Below are 23,979 nucleotides of genomic sequence, written 5' to 3' on the forward strand. Positions count from 1 at the left end.
TGGTTTCTTTTATTCTGGCTTTCAAACAGTATGAAAACCTATGTGTCGTAAAAATTGTAGCATTAATTTAGACGTGAAAAAAAACACCTCATAAAAATTGGATTAAATTTCCAGATATCTGAAAGTAGTCCTTGGCAGTGAGACAATATTTCATGCCTTGTGGTTTTGAATATGATAAGAATTACACAGCCGTGACTTACAGGTTCTTTACACAGCCGTGACGTTAGTCACGGCTGTGTCTTTTTTCTTACAGGTTCTTTCTTTCTTTCTTTACCTAGCTGGGGGGTTTACACCCCCAGCTAGGTACTGTAATGCTATCCGATCTTTCTTCTTTCTTCTTTCTGGCAATAAATTTCAAAATGCTTCTCCTCCTACATGTTACACCCTACAGTTACGTAACTTGCACATATGTATCGGCTATATCCAGTGCCCAAAGGGTCTAAACAGAATTGGGGTAAATAGTCATTAAGGGGGCATTTCCCGTATTTAACCAAATACCTTCAAAATGCTTCTCCTGCCACATATTATATAGTACAATGATGTCATCTGCATATATGCATCGGCTATACCCCACGCCTAGAACTTGCTTACAGAATTGGGGTCAAAGGTCATTAAAGGGGCAAAATCTTACAATTGCATTATCTGGATATCTGTAAGGGGTATGGGGCTCAAACTCGGTGACAACAAATCTCATGACCAGGGGAACAATTTGCACGGGTCAGGTCAAAGGTCATGCAGAGGTCAAATTTTAGAAATGAATTTCCTGGACATCTGTAAGGGGTAATGGGCTCAGACTTGGTGACAACAAACTTAATGATCAGGGGGACATTTTGGAACACTTTGCAGGGGTCAGGTCAAAGGTTATCTGGGGTCAAATCTTATAATTTCATTTTCTGGATATCTGTAAGGGGTATGTGGCCCAAACTCAATGATCAGGGGAACATTTTGCAGGGGTCAGGTCAAAGGTCATGCAGAGGTCAAATCTTATAAATGTATTTTTTGGACATCTGTACGGAATACGGGACTCAAACTCGGTGACAACAAACCTCATGACCAGGGGAACATTTTTGGAACATTTTGCAGGGGTCAAATACATACCTCCACAACACCAACACGCCCCAGCTAGGTTTGTGGTCTATGACCACCATTTGCCACTAGTTCTTCTTCTTCTTCTTTCTGCCGACCACTACATTTGCTCTAGCACTTACATGCTTACACCGATTTTGACCTAACTTGGTCACAACCATCATTGACCATGCCCCTACATGTCATATGAAACTCGTGGGGTCAGAGGTCACGAGGGGTCATAGGGGTCAAAAACGTGATTTCAACTCAAAATGCTTCTTCTCTCACAGATTACGTGAGGACAGTGACACCACTTGCACAAATGTATTGTTATTATCCAGTGTCTATGGGGTCCTCACAGATTTGGGGTCAAAGGTCATTAAGGGGTCACTTCCGTATAAAACGAAAAAACCTTCAAAATTTTTTATTTGCTAAGAAAAACATAGGACAGTAACGGTATGTTCACACATAAATTGTAGTTACCATGTGTATATGTGGTATTTTTTATTTAGGGTCAAAGGTCATTAAGGGGCCACTTCGGTATAAAGCGAAATACCTTTAAAATGCTTCTTCTCCCACAAATTACGTAGGACAGTGACAACACTTGCACACATGCATTGTTATTACCCAGTGTCTATAGGGTCCTCACATATTTTGGGTCAAAGGTCATTAAGGGGTCACTTCCGGTATAAAACGAAAAACCTTCAAAATTTTTTATTTGCTAAGAAAAACATAGGACAGTAACGGTATGTTCACACATATATTGTAGTTACCCTGTGTATATGTGGTATTTTTTATTTAGGGTCAAAGGTCATTAAGGGGCCACTTCCGGTATAAAACGAAATACCTTTAAAATGCTTCTTCTTCCACAAATTACGTAGGACAGTGACAACACTTGCACACATGCATTGTTATTACCCAGTGTCTATAGGGTCCTCACATATTTTGGGTCAAAGGTCATTAAGGGGTCACTTCCGGTATAAAACGAAAAACCTTCAAAATTTTTTATTTGCTAAGAAAAACATAGGAGAGTAGCGGTATGTTCACACATGAATTGTGGTTACCCAATTCATATGTGGTATTTTTTTATTTGGGGTCAAAGGTCATTAAGGGGTCACTTTCGGTCTGAGACGAAAAATGCCCCTTCTGTCACAAATAACATAGCAAAGTGGTGCCACGTGCACCCATATATTGACATTAGCAAATGTCTATGTGCGTTTTTATATATATTGGGGTCAAAGGTCATTAAGGGGTCACAACACGGCTGTGTTCGTAGTCTTAGACCACAGCTAAGTCTAGTTACACAGTTACACAGCCGTGACGTTAGTCACGGCTGTGTCTTTTTTCTTACAGGTTCTTTACCTAGCCGGGACACCGGCTAGGTCTTGTGATGCTATCGGATCTTTCTTCTTTCTGGCAACACGTGCGTGACTTGCCACGTTTCGCCCTAGCTCTGTTATGCTTTGACAGTTTTTGACCATACTTGGTCACAAACACCACTGACCATGTCCCCACATGTGACATGACATTGAACTCCATTTGACCTTTGACCTGCTCACAATGGCAAAAATGTGATTTTTACTCTAAAATGCTTCTTCTTCCACAAATAACATGTGATGGTGACATGCTTAGGTCATGTGACTTGACTTTGGTCGGTGTCTATAATTTATTCACAGAATTTGGGTCAAAGGTCATTAAGGGGTCATTTCTGGTCTGAGAGCTAAAAATATTCAAAAAATCACTGTTTTTACAAATTACATAGCAGAGTGCTGTCATTAGCACACATGCATTGCTACTAACCAGGGTCTTTGGGGTGTCTACAGTTTTGGGGTCAAAAGGTCATTAAGGGGTCGCTTCGGTCAAAACCCAAAAATCATCAAATATGTTCATTTTTTTTTTTTTTCAAAACGTAACCAGACCAGAGTGACATAAACTTCATATATGCATTAGTGTTACCCGATGTATGCACAGTATTTTTATTTTTTTTGGTCAAAGGTCATTTAGGCGTCATTTCCGGTTTTAAGCTAAATAACTTCAAGAATTTTTATCTCCATAACTAAACATAGTAGATTTTTTTAATTTAAACTGTAACAATGCATTTTCTCGGTGTAAATGAGGTTTTTTTAATATTGGGGTCAAAGGTCATTAAGGAGGTCAAAACGTCAAATTTGCAAAAAATGTTTAAAATTACGGAAAAGTAGCTGTATCTCAGCCTATGGAAGACGGATAAAGCCCCTACATGCTACAGTGATGCACCATTAATGGTGTGAGATGTCCATAATAGCCGGTCAAAGGTCAAACTTTAAGTTAAGACTGGCATTTTCGGCCCCGGCTAGGTCCAGATCTGTAACCAGATCTAGTTCTTCTTTCTTTCTTCTTTCTTTCTTCTTTCTTCTTTCTGCCGACCACTTCATTTGCTCTAGCACTTACATGCTTACACCGATTTTGACCTAACTTGGTCATAACCATCATTGACCATGCCCCTACATGTCATATGAAACTCGTGGGGTCAAAGGTCACGCAGGGGTCATAGGGGTCAAAAACGTGATTTCAACTCAAAATGCTTCTTCTCTCACAGATTACATAGGACGGTGACACCACTTGCACACATGAATTGTTATTATCCCGTGTCTATGGGGTCCTCACAGATTTGGGGTCAAAGGTCATTAAAGGGTCACTTCCGGTATAAAACGAAAAATCTTCAAAAATTTTTATTTGCTAAGAAAAACATAGGACAGTAACGGTATGTTCACACATAAATTGTAGTTACCCTGTGTATATGTGGTATTTTTTTTTATTTTTTGTCATTGGTCATTATGGGGATATTTTCGGTATAAAACTAAAATACCTTTAAAATGCTTCTTCTCCCACAAATTACGTAGGACAGTGACACCACTTGCACACATGCATTGTTATTACCCAGTGTCTATGGGGTCCTCACAGATTTGGGGTCAAAGGTCATTAAGGGGTCACTTCCGGCATAAAACGAAAAACCTTCAAAATTTTTTATTTGCTAAAAAAACATAGGACAGTAACGATATGTTCACACATGAATTGTGGTTACCCAATTCATATGTGGTATTTTTTTATTTTGGGTCAAAGGTCATTGAGGGGTTACTTCCGGTCTGAGACGAAAACCTTCAAAATGCCCCTTCTGCCACAAATAACATAGCAAAGTGGTGCACCCATACATTGACATTAGCCACTGTCTATGGGCGTTTTTATATATTTTGGGGTCAAAGGTCATTAAGGGGTCACAACACGGCTGTGTTCGTGGTCTTAGACCACAGCTAAGTCTAGTTCTTTCTTCTTTCTTCTTCTTCTTTCTGCCGACTACTACATTTGCTCTAGCACTTACATGCTTACACCGATTTTAACCTAACTTGGTCACAACCATCATTGACCATGCCCCTACATGTCATATGAAACTTGTGGGGTCAAAGGTCACGCAGGGGTCATAGGGGTCAAAAACGTGATTTCAACTTAAAATGCTTCTTCTCTCACAGATTACGTAGGACAGTTACACCACTTGCACACATGCATTGTTATTATCTTGTGTCTATGGGGTCCTCACAGATTTGGGGTCAAAGGTCATTAAGGGGTCACTTCCGGTATAAAACGAAAAAACTTCAAATTTTTTTATTTGCTAAGAAAAACATAGGACAGTAACGGTATGTTCACACATAAATTGTAGTTACCCTGTGTATATGTGGTATTTTTTAATTTAGGGTCAAAAGGTCATTAAGGGCCACTTCGGTATAAAACGAAATACCTTTAAAATGCTCTTTTTCTCCCAAATTACGTGGGACAGTGACACCACTTGCACACATGAATTGTTATTACCCAGTGTCTATGGGGTCCTAACAGATTTGGGGTCAAAGTTCATTAAGGGGTCACTTCCGGTATAAAACGAAAAACCTTCAAAAAATTTTATTTGCTAAGAAAAACATAGGACAGTAACGGTATGTTCAAACATGAATTGTGGTTACCCAATTCATATGTAGTATTTTTTTTATTTGGGGTCAAAGGTCATTAAGGGGTCACTTCCGGTCTGAGACGAAAAACCTTCAAAATGCCCCTTCTGCCACAAATAACATAGCAAAGTGATGCCACGTGCACCCATGCATTGACATTAGCCAATGTCTATGGGGTTTTCATATATTTTGGGGTCAAAGTTCTTTGGGGGGTTACAACACGGCTGTGTTCGTGGTCTTAGACCACAGCTAAGTCTAGTTTCTATTGCGATGCGTTCAATGAAAAGGCTGGGCTATTCTAGTTGGAATCCATACACCCCTCTATGGAAGACATGACCTTAAATCTCCCACACAGGGGGTGTAGATTTTTAATAGAGTCACCCATGCAGGTAACTGCATTTGAAATTCACAATCCTTGTGTGGAAGATTAAGGTTGTGTCTTCCATAGGGGGTGTATGGATTTCAACTGGAATAGCGCATTATATTGCAGACACCGTATAATGAGCCTTCCAATGGTACATTTCATGAGATTGAGCTAAATCCTGATTCCAGAAAAATACAGCACTAATTTTTTGGAATTAAAAGATAATTCTTGTTTTGCAAATCGAAACGTAGTTAAATCTGAATCCTTTAGATAGGTCTAACTGGCAATAGAAGTCAAATTTTACTATTTTTGCAATTTGAGGGAAAATGGGCAAAAAACCCATACAATTGTAGTTTCAAAGTTTGAAAACTTGATACAAGCATTCAAAATATTAAGTATAGGCTAAGGGTTAGCTCATTATTTTAATATTTTATGTTAGTTTTGATAATTGGGTATGAAAAAAGATTAGAAAATGTGTTTTATACAAGTCAGACTCTTTTTGTTTTGTAACATCACAATTATCAAACGATTAAAAAGATGGCATTTCATTTGTATGGCAAGAATCAAAATGAAAATTATATAGAAAACTGCACTGATTGGTTGTACACATATTGAATGATAATTAATTGCTGTTGTTTTCTGCATCCTCCCTCAGATATGCAATGCCGGTTGAAGACGATGTTCCCCCCATGTTTCCTGAATCACGTAATTGTTATCCTGGAGGCCAGTCCCCGCCACCGCTTGAAGAACCAATCAGACGGGACACGTACCCATCACCACCACCCGTTCGCATGTCCATGGAATATTCAAGAGTGAGTAACAGAGATGCCAATGTTTTTAATTTTTCTAACGATAAAACCCAAAAAGTTTTGTTTTGTACATGGATTTCCAATATTTCAACATTCTTTTTTAAAAGAATTTCTTGTATGATCACAAGCGTACTATTAACATCTTCCACATGCATTTGTAATACACATATTGGAGTGCTGGATAGTGTATTAATCGTGTGTGAACGAGTTTAAACATGAACACCTGGGTCATTCTTGTAGCACTCTAATTTGGATGTAATAATTGCACAAATTTTGCATTGATTTTTCAGAGGATTTAGACAAAAAGGAGTTTGATGAGACAGGTGCAAATTAATACTGTATTATTATTTTTGTCTCACCTTAAAATGTAATTGCTTTTCTGTATTATGTGTGGGTATGTATTTATCTAGGAAAAATGATCATACTTGTTCTCAGGTTACCCTTAAAGGGTAAAAAGTGGAAATTGTCTAAAGCTCCTTTCTTTAATTTTTTCTAGGACAAGTTTGGCAGAGATCAAGCGCTCCTGGAACGTCAGCGAGAAAGACGGCAACGAGAACAGAGAGAACGCGAGATGGAACGGCAGAAAGAGCGTGTGCGGGAACTGCGCCGGGAAAGACACACCCCACCTCCAAGAGATCGACGTCCCATGAGAGACAACCAGCGAGGGCGTGAGGAAAACAGAGGCGGAGGCGGTGGAGGAAGGGGTGGGCGAATGGAGAGTCGTGGCGGCGGTAGTGGAAGGGATCGTGGACCTCCACCACCAGAGGGCATTCCTCCGGAAGCGATGCCACCTAACAGTAATAGGCCCGCTGATGCGTGGAATGATCCATGGGCTAGGAGAGGAGAGAAACCAAAGTCAGTGGTCAAGCAGACGAGGGGAAGGAAGCGGTCAAGGCGATCGGGGTCATACTCGGATTCATATAGCGATTCATAGTAAGTAATCAAGATTGGGCTATTCCATTTAATATCCACGCTACCCCTGCGGAAGATGTTAGAAATATCTTCTACATCAGAAGTATGTATTTCAAATGGAATTAATATAATTAGAGCAGCTCCGTTTGAATTTAGTACAACTTTAGGGGGTACTACACCCCTGCCCAAATTTGTGCCTATTTTTGCATTTTTCTTTAAAATTATAGCGCATTGGGGACAAGTAAGATATGTATATTATAGGGGCAAGGACTACAACTACTGCACTGTAAATTTTATTTCAGCACAGACAACAGTTGTGGGGTTACAGTCAAAAATGAGGGAAAACCAATATTTGATCAATAAATCAATAACTACTTACTTTGAGTTGCTGAATTTTCAGTACAGCAGTTGCAGTCCTTGCCCCTATAATATACATATCTTACTTGTCACCCAATGTGCTGTGTGATGATAATTTTTGAGAAAAGTGCAAAAATAGGCATAAAATTAGTCAGGGTGTAGTACCCCCTTAAGAGGAATATTCAATCTGAATCTTCTCAGGTGAGTTTCAAATTCACACTCCCTTGTGTGGAAGATCATATCTTCCATATGGGATGTATAGATTTCAAGTGGATAGCCCAATGAAGTTATCCTAGCTTGTGCATCTACATCTTGGATTTTCCCAATGTGTTGGCAATATACAAGTTGTTCAATGGAATACCATTACTTTTTGTCTCCATAGCTCATCATTTAGTTCAAGATCAAGGTCAAGGTCGAGATCCCGCTCATCATCTTTCTCATCAGCAAGTAGTCGCTCCTCGTCAGCGAGCTCTTACAGCCATTCTTCCTACTCAAGGTCCCGCTCTAGATCCTACTCTAGGTCGTACTCACGGAGCAGGAGTAGATCTCCGTCATCCAAGAAGAAACCAGGCAGTGGGAAACCGGGCAGTGGGAAACCTTCCAAACCTGGAGCAGGGTAAGTTTGTTGAAATCAGTGAGGTAGAAGCAAAGAGTACCAACTCTGCCATGTCTGTACCTGATTATTTTTGCCATACAGCTGGCAAACTTTGATTGCTTGTTGATTGATACGTCTAATGCGCTATGCCAATAAAACAGGCTTAGTATATGGGCGCAGGGTTGTAGCTAACATATTTTGAGTGCTCGGACAGCAATTTACAGCACAGTGATGTTTTAGCAAAATTTTATCAATACCAGAATTGAATACACCTGTCCATTCACTTTGAGTGGTGGGCTCTCCAACAGTGGAAGTAACCTATAGTGGTGGGCTCCAGAGGTTAGTGGTGGGTTCCATCACCCACCGTAGCTAAAACCTTAGTTTTAAGATGCATATTATTGTATGATTTCGGGCCTCTAACCGATAAATGCCAGGAGGTACACTACTTGCTCTCGGTACGTGACAATGAAGATGACGGATATCTTATGAGAAGTGGTTTCTAGTGTTGGTGCATGTGTGTAATTAGATCGAATGTGTGTAATTAGATGCAAATGAGCGATACTTGTTTTGCAGTGAAGCCTCATACATTCCGGTGTAAGGGGCGGCTTCAAAACTGGACCAGCGGTTGAACCATGTTCCATTGTTTAGAACAATAGAATCCAGCTGCAACCAGACGGAACCTGAGTGCAACAGGCGGTTGAGTTTTGAAGCCGTTCCTAATTCAGTAATCAAAAGTAGTTCTGAAAGTTTTGGTAAACCTTGCAAATATTTTCGGTAACAATGAAATCCATTTAAAATCACACTACCCCTGTGGAAGATTTAGCTAAAGTCTTCCACAGAGGAGTATCAATTTTGAATAGAATAGACAATTGGGTAACTTCCATTTGAAATACTCACTCCAGTTGTAGAAGATATAGGTAAAGCCATAATACAGGGGGAGTATGGGTTTCAAAATGATTAACCCTGACCAATTACATTTGAAAAATATACTCCCCCTGTGGGAAGATGTTTCCAAAATCTTCCACAGGGGGTAGTGTGGATTTCAACTGGAATAACCCAGTGACTGGTAGACTGTATTGTCAATGTTTGGATAGTTTTGATGTTTCTAGAAAACAGTTGGTAAATTATGACTTTTTGTTGTATACTTACTACAGAGCTGGAGATGCACAGAAGAAGCACCCTCCTCAGTCCCCAGTTAACGACCTACAAAGCCCGGTCCTCAGCTCCCACCAGGAGCCAGACCCCTCCTACCTCAGCTTCCAAATCTGCTGGCTCCAGCAGGCCTGGCCCAAAACCAATCTCCAAGCCAGGATCCAGACCCGGGCCAGCCAAGCCACCTGTCACCAAACCTGGGCCAGTACCAGCGACTAAGCCTGGGCCAAGACCAGCTACTAAGCCTGGACCAGCTAGGCCGCCAGGTAGGCCACCACCTGGAGAGCCTGGAAGAGAGCCTAGAAGAGAGCCTGGGAGAGATCCAGGAAGAGAGCCTGGAAGAGATCCTGGAAGCAGAGGTGGCAGACCAGGAGCAGGGCCAGGTGCCAGATCAGGGCCAACACGACAGGTAATTGGGCTATTCCAGTTGAAATCCATCACCCCTCTTGAATTGCATGACTTTAATCTTCCACACAGGAAGTATGAATTTCAAAAGGGGTTACCATAATGAGTGACCCCTTTGTGGAATATTAAGGTCATGTCTTCCATAGAGGGTTCATGGATTTTAAATAGAATAACCCTATGCCTCTATGATAACACACAGGGATGCATGAATTCAGGAAATGGGGTCATTAAAGATCTCCGTATTTGCTATCATTATTTTTTTGATGAAGAGATTTTCAAAGAAAGCAAGGTATTTTAGTATCAACCAATGTTGCATGTTCCTGGATGAGCCCCATTATACTAATTGTTGCACACAAGCACTCTTCAGGCCATCTGAAGCTGGATGTTTAAAGGCATTGTCAGAGCTTCAAGCGGCCCGATATGTCCTATATTTTATTCTTACAAAATGTCTTCTTATAATTACTATATTTTTTTCCAAATTTAGGAAATTGATTTTTTTTTCACTTGCACTGGTGAATTGTATAATGTAAATTGTATGTCCAAATTTAGGAAATTGATTTTTTTTTCACTTGCACTGGTGAATTGTATATGTAAATTGTATGTCCTATATTTTCATTCAAAATGGGCCTATATTATTCCTATATTTTCGTAAGAGCTGGCTTGAAGCCCTGTATTGTGGTCCTCTTTGCGTCGAGAACCACACACGCCGAGAACCCCCATATTTGAACTGGGTAATCACCATTGTATATTGATCATGTCTTTGAAAATAATGCACTAAAACATCTTTTCTTGACTAACAGCTGCCCGGTCCACAACGACCTGGTCCGCAGAGACCCGGTCCACAGCGACCTGGTCCACAGCGACCCGGTCCGCAACGACCCAATCCACAGCGACCCGGCCCGCAACGACCCAATCCACAACGACCTGATCCACAACAAAGAGGGCGTCCACGCAACCGTCCCCGTAGTTCTAGTCACAGTAGTTTCAGCAGTCATAGCAGCCAGTCTAGCTTCAGTAGTCGAAGTAGGTCGCGATCCTTATCCAGAGGGCGCTCTGTAAGTAGTAACTCGTCGTTTTCAAGTTCATCTAGCTTCAGTGGAGACTCTGATGATATGTACGCACAGTTGGCCCACACCAGGAGGAAAAGTAAGTGTGGATTGACTATTTTGTATTGTTATTTGAAGAGGTAAAAAAATAAGTACGTCTCAAATGCTACCGTGCGCATCCATTTTGCAGTGCAAATTTGTTTTCATCAAAATTGACCAAATATTTTTTTTTAAACAAAAATGTTGGTAAAAACGTGTTCTAAAAGTGTTTGTTGGAAGTATTGTGTAATTTGCAATTTAAATTAGTAAAAATATTTCATTATGCATTTTAGAATACAAGTTTTGAAAATTCTGAGCAACTTGACTTTTTGAGTCAGGTGGGTTTACATTTCGCATTTGGTTTTAAAATCTTGGCAAGCTTTGAGACATATTCCTTTTTTTTACCTTATTGCAAAAATTTGTGTATGGGGTTATTTTCCTTTGTTCCTTTTGTTTTATTTATATTTGATTGTTATATCACAACAGTTTGACTACCAGTTTTCAATGTTAAAAAGGGAGATTTATCTCAGAAGACCGTATGCATAGCTTTTAAAATTTGAATTTGAACCCCTGCATTAGTGAATAGGGTTACCGAAATGGGTGACTCTTAGACTTGTACCGAGTCAGGACTCGAAACTTGACTTTTAAAAATGTAATGTCTCGACTCGGATCTTGAAATTTCCCCGTAGAGATTGTACAGGGACTCTAGTTATTTGACTAGACTCAAGCTATTGTCTAGAAATGACTCGACTCGACCGTGAAATGACTTGACTCATTGAAATCTGCACCCCCTGTGTGGGTGATTAAGATCATGTCTTCCATAGGGAGTGCATGCAATTCAACTGGAATAACCCACTATTATCATTTACCCATCAATCTTATTTTCATTAGGCGACTCAAGTCCAACAAAACCTGTACGTAGACCATCAGGTGCACAACCACCCAATGCCAAAAAGGGACCAATGCCTTTGTCACCAACAAAAGGACCTGCACCGCCAGGAAAGCTCCCCCTGTCTCAGCGCAAAAAGGCGCCCCACCTCAATCACCGCAAAAACGGCCACGTCCTGGTCCGGTAAGGCCGCCAGCATCATCGTCATCTAAGGAGATAGGACCGCAGAGAGCTACTGGAGAGAAAAAGAGGTTACCTGGTCCACAGCCAAAAGCAGCAGCGCCCTCTGCAGGACCTCCCGATGCAAGGTGATAATATAGTTGTCATGATTTCATAAATTGATAATAGTTTGATTTAGTCCTCTTTTATGTGGGTAGATTGGTATTGTTGAACTTTGATAAAATAACAATAAGTGTCTTAAGGCCAGAGTAATGGAAGACACATTCGTCCACGCCGAATTTGAGATTTCTTGATATTTATCAACACTAAGATATATTCTTTCACTTGAAACTGATAAAATACAACTTGCTAATATTTATTCGTATTTTTGCTTGAGTTTATTTCACTCTTTTTAACTCTAAAAAGTCACATGGCTCAAGACAGCTTTTGGTGGGAAATTGGCGGAAATAATGAGTCAGAAATGCGCGAATGCGAAATATTGTGATTACGCGCGCGATTCGTGACGCGGCGCAACTCTGCACGTATGTCCAACGCAGTCAAGGCGCATTCGGTATGTTGTTAACGCCAGCAAATGTGATGTAAACAAAACAAAAATTTGCAGTGAAAAAGCCACTTAAATTTTTTAATTATTTTGGATTTGGGCGCACTAAAAGCAGACATTATAGATTCATTGGTGCAAAAAGATGCATATTTAGACCACGCACCAGATACAGCTTTTACAAGCGTAAGAGTCTTGCCGTTTAAAAATATAAGGACGTTTTGTGCATAAATTTGACATTTTTTTACTAAAACGTCGATTTCTCAGAGTTCATTTTTGACAATATTGTACGATTTTGTGACAAGATAACTCAAAAATATGAAAGATAAAGGTAAACTTTTGCACTATCGTTTAGAGCCAATCAAAGTCTAGGGAAGGTTTTCTCATTTTTCAAAATATTTGTTTTAAACAAAAATATACACCATTATGTGCAATTTTAGCTTAATAGAGTGAGAAAAGTGCTTTTTTCACATGTTTTTTTTTATATTTCGAAAAATAAGACGAATTTAAAAAAAAAAAAAACCTTTCATAAGTTCATGTCTCTTCACCATGAAAAAGTAACTAAATTTTTTTTACTCGAGCGGATTTTTTTTAAGTTGTCACAAAAAATTGGGGTAAAAAGCGCATTTTGTGATTTTTTCAAAAACTCGAGATTTTTGAACAAATCTGAGCGTCACCATGGGATTCCTTGACTCATTTCCTTTCCAAAATGTATAGTTTTATATACTTTAGACATACAATTCAAAAATAATTATGCTCGAAAAGGTCCATGTTCTCTCCCATTACTCTGCCCTTAAGGTGTTGCGATGTTTCAATGTATTGAAAAATATCAATGTTTTTCCAACATCAGCTTATCTATTAGTATTGGCAACATTGCAAGCATCAAATGTTCTAACACTTCATACTTTCTCATTGTCTATAATACCCCTCAACTGTTTCCATGAAAATGTGACCGAAATGCTGCAATTCCCATACCATATCATATGAGTAAGTAAACATAAAACTGGAATTTTGCCATGATTGCTGGACATCACAATCATAAACTTTTATAATTGCACGAACAACAAAAAAACATGTATAATTGCAAAATCATCAGTAGGCCCTATATAAAAATGTAAGATTGGTGTAAAGTGGTTATTGGCATTAGAAAACTCATATTCTCATAATCCTTGGGAAATTTTAGGCCTGAAATGTGTACCGTTTAGATGCTATGAACAAAAAATGTGATAGCCTCATCCCCCATTGTGGTTACCACAAATGCCAGTGCAATTTAACTTGGGAAATCAGATTATTTTGGTACAGGTCTCAATGTGAGGTACAACACTTTTAAGTGTTAAAAGAAAGTACCTGCAATCTTATTGGTTCTTGCTCGTGTGATATGACAAAATATCACACAGTTTAGCGCATGCGTGTTGACGCGATACTCATACGCGCTATATGAACTGGAGGTGCATAGCAATAACAGGACTGATCGATTCTAAGCCCTAGGTATTTCCTTTTAAATGTAGGATTTAATTTGATTCAAATTTGGTATACTTATGATTAATATGTTTATTTGAATTAAAGTGTTTAAGAATGAGAATAAAGGTATTGTTTGTAGCCGCTGTCGTGCATCTATTGTCTGCTATAAACATGCAACATCATTATTATTATTATGGGTAAAACAACTTGGCTTCACCTCATTGTTTTACTTAAAATAATGATGTCGCCCGTGTTATATGAGACAATAGATGCACGACAACAGCTAAAAGCAATACCTTTATTCTCTAAATATGAAAAAAAATCTGAATACCCCTGTTTAATTGTTGATTACTTTCTTCCTTCTTTACCAGATCCAAGTCTACGTCTCAACCAGCAGCGGTGGTGACACGTCCTAATCCACTAAAATACAGTGCACACAAAGATATCAAACTAACACTAGTTACCAAAAAGGTGAGCTACAACATATACCATTCATTGTGGTGTTCTTACTAACGATCGATCATATAGCTTAATAATTAGTTATTTAAACTTACAATCTCAACACAAAATTAAGACGTAACTCAAAATTTTAGTCGCAACATGCACCAGGAGAACTGGCAACCCAAGTCAAGTATCAGCGACCTTTTGCAGACTTGACTAGAATACTTGATTGTACACTCTTGTTAACTTGTATTGGCCCCTGTAAGGTCACTGATCCAGAACTTAAATTGCTAGTCCCCTGATGAAGGTTAAATTGAGGTACGTCTTAATTTTGTGTTGAGATGCAGGTTTAAATGACTGTGTATGCTCATACGTGTTGGTAGATAATCAAGCAAGGTAGATTTAAACTGTAATTCAACACAAACATACACTCCTCAAAAGAATTAGAATCAGAATTTTTGAAAACATATAGATATAATGATAATATTATTGATAATTGTGCTTGATCTTTCATTACATCACTTGTTCACTAAGCTGCAGACAAAATTCCCTCATTACAAATATCCGCCATCACCCACATCGTGAGGGGGAGAGAGGAAAACGGAGGCCAAAATTTCAAACGTCACCATGGTCAAGGTCAAGTCACATATTGGGGTGGGTTTGTGTATGTGACATGTGTGTGGGTCTATACGTCACAATAGTGGGTATAAGATGTCCTCAATGTATCCCCGGGGGTGGAGAAAGTCATTAATGTAACCGTACAAAAGATGCCCATCCTGCCCCTCCTCGTTTCTCCGAGGGTAGGGGTTTTAATCGTGATCATTAAATGGTACAGAACGACAAAAACATATAGAGTATTCATTTATGCATTACGTTGCACTAGTAAGGGAGCTCAATTATGACCCCTACCCTCAGATATGTGAGGAGGGGGCCGGGAGATAATCTTTTGTGCGGTTACATTAATGACTTTCCCCACCCCCGGAGATACATTGAGGGCATCTTATACCCACTAATGTGACGTATAGACCCAAACACACATCACATACACATACCCATCTAAATATGTGACTTGACCGTGGAGACGTTTGAAAAATGGCTTCAAAATCGAAATTTTAGCCTCCATTTTTCCCCTCCCCTCAAGATGTGGGTGAAAGCGGATATTTGTAATGAGTGAATTTTGTTTACAACTTAGGGAACAAATTATGTAATGAAAGATCAAGCACAATTCACAATAACATTATCATCATATTGTAACGGGACCGAGCTTGCCCCTAATATTTTTATAAACGACTGATGGAGAAGACTAGCCTTATAAACATACAAGTGGTAGCGTAGTATCAAAGACTAGAATTCTCCCCAAGACATGTTAAATCAGTGATGCATGAAAAGAGTAGGCTAACAGGTAAACATGAGACTTGACAATTCTGTTTTATATTTGCTTTTTTTGTTATATCTTGTATTGTTATTTTGCTTTCATATTTGTCTTATCACATCACATTATTCATAAATACAAGTTAATACACAATCTCTGTTGACGATATTTCCTTATTTCTCTTCGTTAAATCCAAATAAATTACTTTAAAAAAATGCTGCCGAAAAGTATATACTATCTGCTTGAATAATCAAGAAGCATAACAAAAACAATTCATAATCAACAGAATCTCTCATCACATGACATAGTCATAGGCTAGGCCAAGGCCTAGTAGGCCTACTACAGAGTATCTATGCCTGTACACCCAATACGAGCTTGCCATGCAACAATGAATGCACACAAAATACAGTGCATAGTTTTCCATTGGACTTGTGCATGTGTGCGGCAAGTCATTTGCCCAAATTAGGCATAGGCGCTAGGCCAAATCACCGGAGTGTGTAACCACCCTGGTGTTGCCACTATTGTGGTCCAACCAAGCTGCCCCGAGCTCCATCTGAGCGCCAGTGATGGGTGTATGTGCTATGGTTGGCGGTGCTTACCTTCAAGCTGAAGGTTTGTGGGTGGACTGAGTCCACCAAGCAATCTGATTAATTTGCGTCGTGCACAGCCTTTATATACTCTCCTGAACGCGTTCATGGAACCTTTCGGCGGCTGCGTTCAAAGCGTAAGCTCCGTTACTACGGATATCGCGCAGTCACTCCGCGTCAGGCGCTCACTTTCGAAAATATTTTGAACATGACGAAATCAAAAAGCTAAAACTAGAAACAATGGTTAAAGTGTTTTTAAATCAGGAATCAAACTGATGACCCCCTTTTTGACCATGTAAAACGTAAAAATATCTTAAAATTCTACATCCTTAAACAATTACATCTTAAATAATCCAAAGTTTGATCAACAAAAGTCATTTTTGAAGAAATATACAATTTTTTAGGAAAACCTGTTTACGGTCCCAGGCGATTGCTGGCAAATGACAAATCCAAAATTCTGTAAACAACACAAGAAAAACCTGAATTTCATCCTGAATATTTACTCATAGACGGTATGTAATACCTTAATTTTGTTCCTGACAAATTATTTACACAATATTAAGATCTCTGTACAATACCTGCACGACATGACAAAAATTTCTCTGCCGTATTTTCAACCCACGGCGAAAACAGACGATCGGCAGGTAAACAAATCCAAATATTTACAAAAATATACCATGTGCAGAGCCATGCAATCATTTTTAAATGCATAATAACAATCAAAAACTACCACGAACACGTGAGCATCGTGACTTTTCTCTAAATATCATTTTGACAAAAGCTGAAAATTTCATATTTCTTCAATAGACAAACACGCAGAAAGTAAGCTTAAGAATAGACATAAAATCTGAAATCGCATTTGGCTCTCCGTTTCACTATCCAATGTTTTCAAAAATGCTGATTATATTCAACTGATCCTTTAATTCTTTTGAGGAGTGTATATTGAGATAGTTACCTCAGTATTTCGATGTGTACAACACACATCCTCATCAGGAGGGCTCCAATGATGAACTGATAGAGTTGAATGTCCTGCTCTCGACCATTGATGTCCTTTCTATTGATCGGATTAGGGCATTATATAATGAAGGGAGCTCAAGCGATACCACCAGTGGGCTTTTGACCTCTCCACCAGTCGAAATAAACCCCCCACTCAAAATTCCAACCCTCCGGCACCAACAGCTGACCTCCCTCAACAAGACTTTCATCACCCTACCCTTTCTGGACGGCATATCGCAAAAACTTCAGCGTATATTCAAAAACTACGGGGGCCACCAGCTTTAAACCCCACACGACTCTTCGCAAAATCCTTGTGTCACCTAAGGACCCAGTTCCAATTGAAAAACACTGTGGTTGCATATACCAGATTAACTTCACCGAATGCACAAAATCTTACATCGGACAGTCTGGAAGACAACTGGGACAGAGACTTAACCACAAGTCCACTGCCCCCAGCAGGACACCATCTGCTGTGTCTGAACACAGTACGGATACCAATCACCAAATTGACTGGGATAATGTCAAGGTTTTGAATCGTGAAGACCGAGAATACCCCCGCCTGGTGCGGGAGGCTCCGCTCAACCGTGATCAAGGACTTTCAAGCTCCCTTCATTATATAATGCCCTAATCCGATCAATAGAAAGGACATCAAAGGTCGAGAGCAGGACATTCAACTCCATCAGTTCATCATTGGAGTCCTCCTGATGAGGATGTGTGTTGTACACATCAAAATATTGAGGTAACTATCTCAATATATGTTTGTGTTGAATGACAGTTTAAATCTACCTTGCCAGGTTTAAATGATTAATTGGAAGTCTACCAACACACATGCTAATCATATAGTGTGTCTGTAATAGGGGTGCAAGGGGATAGAATTGGTGACTTTTCTAACTCAATTACGGCTTAAATTAAGGTTCTAACATATTAAAGGTATAGGCCTATATGTTTAGAAAGCAAATTTGGTGAGAGGAATCCCACTGTGAGGTCAGGTTTGTGATAAAAATCAGAAAAATACCCCCAAATATTTGTGATAACATAACAAAAGATGTTTTCATAATAAAAGATTGTCCATTTAATATCATTTTAATTAGACCTAAAAAGGCCAAGAACCAAATGCAAAAGTCAGTGGGAAGAAAATGTTGCCAGAAATCACTCTGAACAGCTGAACGAGCACATATTTAGGTACTTTGTCTAAAAGTACCAATTAACTCCTGATATAAAAATGTAGTATTTCATTTTTATTCACAGCCAAGTGGTGATAAGAAGCGCCCTCCAGAACCAGGAAATAATTCGGTTCCAGCCAAGAAACAACGCACATTACCGGCTCCACAACAGAAAGCTGCTGCAGGTATGTTTGATTGTCGTGTACGGTCTGTCCCAATGAAAATGGCTGATTTGCTTCCAAAATTAATTAATTAATGTAATTTGATGTAATTGGAATCAATACCATGATATAGCTATGATATTCAGCTGTCCAATACTTTTAATTGTATTCAATTTGGTGATTGCGTTTATACTGAGATATGTCATTTTATATGAGCTCATTCAAAATCCAGTTTGTGTCACTTCCTGTAAAGTGTTTGTTTACTTTAGGGAGTGCACAAGCATGCATAATTTAATAACCAAAAAATATTATGAAAACTACTTTTAAGTGAGTCCAAAGGCTTTTATTTAATGATTTTTAAACAAATATACCCTCTGAGAAAGATTCAACCTTAATCTTCCACAAACGGGAGGTGAGTTTCAATTAGAGTTGGTTAATGTGCTAATTCCATTTGAAATTTACACTCCCCCTGTGGAAGATATTTAAGTTACAGTAAACTACAAAACCTATCCGAACTGCTATCCATAATACTTTCCATAATATTGACTCATTTAAATGTTCTATGATTTTTTGCACCACAGAACGAAAAGCAGCTAAGCCAACAGCAGCCAAAAAGCCAGCTCCTTCACCAGGAGATCCCAAAGCCCCAAAACCAGCCAAACCAGGTCCGAAACGACCTCTCTCACCGGGGGCAGCCACAAAAGGTGGTCAACCTGCAGCCAAGGTGGCAGCCAAACCGGGAGTGGCCAAGGCAGCAGTAGGAGCTGGAGCCAAGAAGGGTGGCACAGTGTCAAGAAGAGAGGAATTGTTGAAGCAGCTTAAAGCCGTGGAAGATGCAATTGCTAGGAAAAAGGCGAAATTAACTAAATAAACTGATGTAATATGGATTTTCTATAGACTGTGATAGCAATGCATCTATAATCTAAGTACTCTCTTCGTGCAGGGTTGTCGAAAAATGTCAACCCGAATCATGGGTCAAGTAATCGAAAAGTCACCCAATTTTTCTCTTAACCATTGGTTTCTATGGGACAGGAAACTACTGGAAGTTGCAGGAGCCAATGTTGAAAAGTCACCCAATTTTTTCTGAACCATTGGTTTCTATGAGACAGAAAATCACCTAAAGTTGCAGGGAACATCTTTAAAAGTCACCCAATTGGACTACCAAATGGCGGGTTTGGCGACCCTGGTGTCGTGAAGGAACAGAAAGGTACCAAAATGCTAAAATAGACGAGTCAGAAGTAGATACGGTACCACCCGGGCACCAAGGCAAGGTCCTGAGGCACCAGAGATATATTGTGATTATTTGTATCAGGGAAAAAATAGGTTGTCTCACATCCCCTGCGCACATTGGATTTCTAAGGGTGAAAACGTTCAAAAATAAAATATTATTTCACAATTGTTATTTTAATTTAAAAAATGAAGACAAATTGCATTGGCAAAACATAATAGGCTCAAACCGATGAGTTGTCAAGGGGGTACCCCCCCCCCCCCTGAACACCTGATTTATTGATAAAATAAAAAACACATACCACATTGGATTTGTAATCAATCGCTCAGAGGACATGAGACAAACTTCTTTTTTTATTGGCCTTAATAATTTGCTGGTAAACTTTGATCAGTACCAACTAGGCAGGTCATGTGACATTGGGCTATTCCAGTTGAAATCCATACACCTGTGGAAGACATGACTTTTATCTCCCACACAAGGGGTATAGATTTCAAATGGAGTCACCCATTCAGGTTACCCCATTTGACTTTTACACTCCCTGGGTAGAAGATTAAGTTCATGTCTATCATTGGGAGTGTATGGATTTCAACTGGAATAGTCCATTGTGGATTGATATCAAATAAGTTTTGCATATAGGGTGTATGCCCTTTAAAATTGAGACAAATGAATATGTGGCCTGTATTAACCCCCTGAGCACTACTTGCTGATCTAACATAGCCTCTGATTGGTCAATTACAAGATATCTTCACTGACTTAAATCACCCAATCAGAATGGAGCTTTGCAAATAATTCACCCCATTTTTTTTCCTCATGTTGAAATTATTCTAACAATGTTACTAATTGGTCCAATTAATAATGAAAACTTCTTTTTGACAATCAGCAGGCATTTCTCATGGGGTTAATTAGGTCTTATTCAGTCAAAAGTTGGATGTGGATTGCATGAAAAATGGTCTATTACCTCATAACTTTGTAGCGAAGAATTTCACTTTGTAGAGAATTGCACCTGCTGTGAGATGAAGCTGAATTCACTAATTGATTCACAGATTGGGCTATTCCATTTAAAATCCACACTACCTCTGTGGAAGAATTAGCTGAAGTCTTCCACAGAGGGTGTATAAGTTTCAAATAAAATAGACCATTGGGTAACCTCCATTTGAAATACTCACTGCAGTTGTGGAAGATATAAGTAAAACCATAATACGGGGGAGTATGGATTTTAAATTGATTTAACTCTGACCAATTACATTTGAAAAACTTACTCCCCCTGTGGAAAGTGTTTCCAAAATCCTCCACAGAGGGAGTGTGGATTTCAACTGGACTAGCCCATTCACAGATATTGGACAAGGTGCAGAATGGTTTAGCTGGAAGCAGTGTGCACTCACACTCAAGATGTCATACATGTATGTCTCGAATATGACCCAGTGAAAATTAGATATGACGCACAAGAATTTGCAATTCTGCATTACAGGAAGTCAATTTGAGGAATGTTTGAGTGAAAATTGAGCCAATTTGGGTAAAAATGCTTCATTTTGTGAACCCAATTACTAGAGAGAGAGAATACTGGTTGGAAGAATTTGATTTGAAATGCAATTTCTGTGGAAAAGTCACCAAATTGTTACAGAAACAATTGAAGTGAAACCACCATTTTCTTGGTTGTAGCAAAATGTACGTCAGCCATGATGCACACAACCTAGAGATACTCGCCACTATGCAAAGATTTAGTCAAAAAAGTTTCTCCATCAACAGGATTGGGGTCATGCCTTAGGTCAACTAGAAGGAACCTCTATGAAGAAATCAGTTTAGGATGCTAGTTCTAAAATGGGGTTAAGTCACGATTTTGATTTAAACTTGTGATCCAAACAGAAGGAATTAATTCCAAGTTTCGGAATTTTCAGATGGTACTCTTTCATCTGCGAGTGAGTATCAGGTCGTGATCTTTTTGACTTTTAAGTCACATTGAGTATATTTCGAGATTTAGTGGTAAAGAAGGTTTTTAAGTCCATGTTGTTTCATTATTATGTTTGGATGAATCCAAGTGTGTGAAAATATTGGATCAAACACATAATAATGATAAAATTGGATGCTTTAAGCCCAATATTTATTGGTCTTGCTATGAGTTTTAATATATTGGACTTGACTACGTCTCGTCCAATATTTTAAAACTCATAGCTCAACCAATAAATATGGGCTCAATCGATGCATGGATGCATGGAGGTGGTTTTTATCCATACAAGTTTCATTGCTGTACCACATTATTACACTATGAAACTTTAACAGGGTTTCGATTACCCCTTAGTAGAAAAAACTGACACTAACTCCATTTTCATGATTTTGTAACTTTACCCCCTTTTTGAATTCAACTAGCATCTTCAATTCATAGAACATTATCTGTGTACAGAAACAATTTTATATGGTGGCCATTATAAGGAAACAAACCAGAAGTTTAATGTTGTCTTATAAACGAACGTCTGACCCTGACCCCCTCCCTCCTTCACCTACCTTGAAACATAAGTGTGAAGTGTGAAATAAATTCAAACCTGACGGGTCAACTTTGACCGATTGTTTCTACTAGTTTTTTTACAACCGTAATCAAACTTTTTAGACCCTCCCCGTAACTTAAAGGAATTTTGTTTGCAGGACATCATCAAACTTTTGGTTTGTGCCCTAAACTAAATATAGATTGTGAAATGGTGACAAGAATTGAGAGAATTCTCAAAATCCATAAGATATGGCTACCTCTGGCATGCAAAATGTGTTACATTTTTTTTAATGATGGTTGTAGATTTTTTCTATATTATGAAAGCTTTAATATTTTGGTTTTAATTGGGCATCACTAGCTCAAGTTGCAACATAAAAAGTATTATCTGAGTAATAAAAAAAAAAGGTTTTATTTCATGTTAAGTTTCTCAAATCCAAGTAAAGTTTAAGAGGTGTTTCTTTTCAAAATCATGTGAACAAATGTAGGTGAAAATGCTTTTGTGTATAAGTTTCAGCAAGGAACTTGCTTTTGATGGCATGATAAACCCATTGGGCTGTGCCAGTTGACATCCATACACCCCCTATGGAAGACATTACCTTAATCTTCTACACAGGGAGTGTAGATTTCAAATGGGGTTACCTGAATGGATGATTCCATTTGCAATCTACACCCCTGTGTGGGAGATTAAGGTCATGTCTTCCATAGGGGGTATGGATTTCAAATGGAATAGTCCATTGTGAAAGTTTTAATCATGTTGCATGATGAAAAGGTTTTTGGTTTCTGAGGTTCATGGTATGATTGTAAATTATTTTTGCTGTAAATGTTGATGATCAGATTGATAGCCTTATCCTCCACTTTACCCTATCACTACATGTATGGACAACAATGGCCTCATGCAAATGGCATAGTTTAGTAACCTCAATCAAACACTCATAGTGCAAAATGTGACCTCAAGTTGCAGAGGATGAGGTTTTGTACCCAAACTTTCAAAGGTCATTCAATGAATGTGCAAATGTATTAGGGTTAAAGAAGTGTATCCTGATAGATGAGCATTCACTCGGTCGGACATCCGGGAACATTGTCTCCTTCGTCCCCTTTGTACAAGCGCGCGCATAGCAACCAGCTCGAGAAAGGGGAACTGCACATGCGCGCACTGGTCCCCTTTGTGACGTCAGTACGACCAAGAGAATGTTGTGGATCCTAGTGTATCAAAATGCAGATTTTGGTATTGGGTGAAAGCTCACATGTTTCCTCTTAAATCCAATGAAATTTTAGGCTCAAAATGGGTTGTTATTTGGGGGGAAGGGGGGTATGAACAAATACAATGATAGTTTGGTTGGTGATATATTTGTATTGTGCTAGTATTCAAAAAACTTGAAACATAGAATAAGAATGTTTGGGTAATAGACCTCAATCCATCATGTGTTACAATCAGACCACCCACCTTAATATTATCCCAATGGTTTTTATATCCAGGAATTTAATTTTGGACCTATGCAGTAATCTAATCTGATCCAGTGCCACTAGCTTTATTGATTGCCGAGTGGTAAGAGCAGTGTGTTGTTGTTGGAGGGTGGGGGAGGCTGGGCTAGGGTGGGGGTTGACCGCTACAAATAAGCACACAATTTACCAACTGTAAAATAGTGTAATTTACAATACAAGGTGGTTTATAAATCCAATGAAATAAAGCTTGTTCTCATGTCTACGATTTGAATTAAAACTTCAAAATCATAAATGTCTAAACTGATGTGTGACCTGTGTTTCTT

At 38.9% G+C, this 23,979-nt stretch overlaps 1 protein-coding gene across 1 annotated transcript in view; it reads left to right on the forward strand.

Moving 5' to 3' along the window:
- LOC140146240 (uncharacterized) overlaps positions 1-22,547 on the forward strand; it is a 53,556-nt gene extending 31,009 nt beyond the window's left edge. Inside the window, 11 exon segments of the mRNA XM_072168023.1 lie at positions 6,059-6,215; positions 6,709-7,145; positions 7,864-8,097; positions 9,231-9,441; positions 9,443-9,637; positions 10,434-10,779; positions 11,610-11,773; positions 11,776-11,915; positions 14,158-14,257; positions 18,431-18,530; positions 19,088-22,547. Coding sequence (XP_072024124.1) covers positions 6,059-6,215; positions 6,709-7,145; positions 7,864-8,097; positions 9,231-9,441; positions 9,443-9,637; positions 10,434-10,779; positions 11,610-11,773; positions 11,776-11,915; positions 14,158-14,257; positions 18,431-18,530; positions 19,088-19,377 — 2,374 coding nt within the window. The 3' untranslated portion in view covers positions 19,378-22,547.
- The last annotated feature ends 1,432 nt before the right edge of the window (positions 22,548-23,979 follow it).

Source organism: Amphiura filiformis, chromosome 2 (genome assembly GCF_039555335.1).
Source record: "Amphiura filiformis chromosome 2, Afil_fr2py, whole genome shotgun sequence".
NCBI classification, from domain to species: Eukaryota; Metazoa; Echinodermata; class Ophiuroidea; order Amphilepidida; family Amphiuridae; genus Amphiura; species Amphiura filiformis.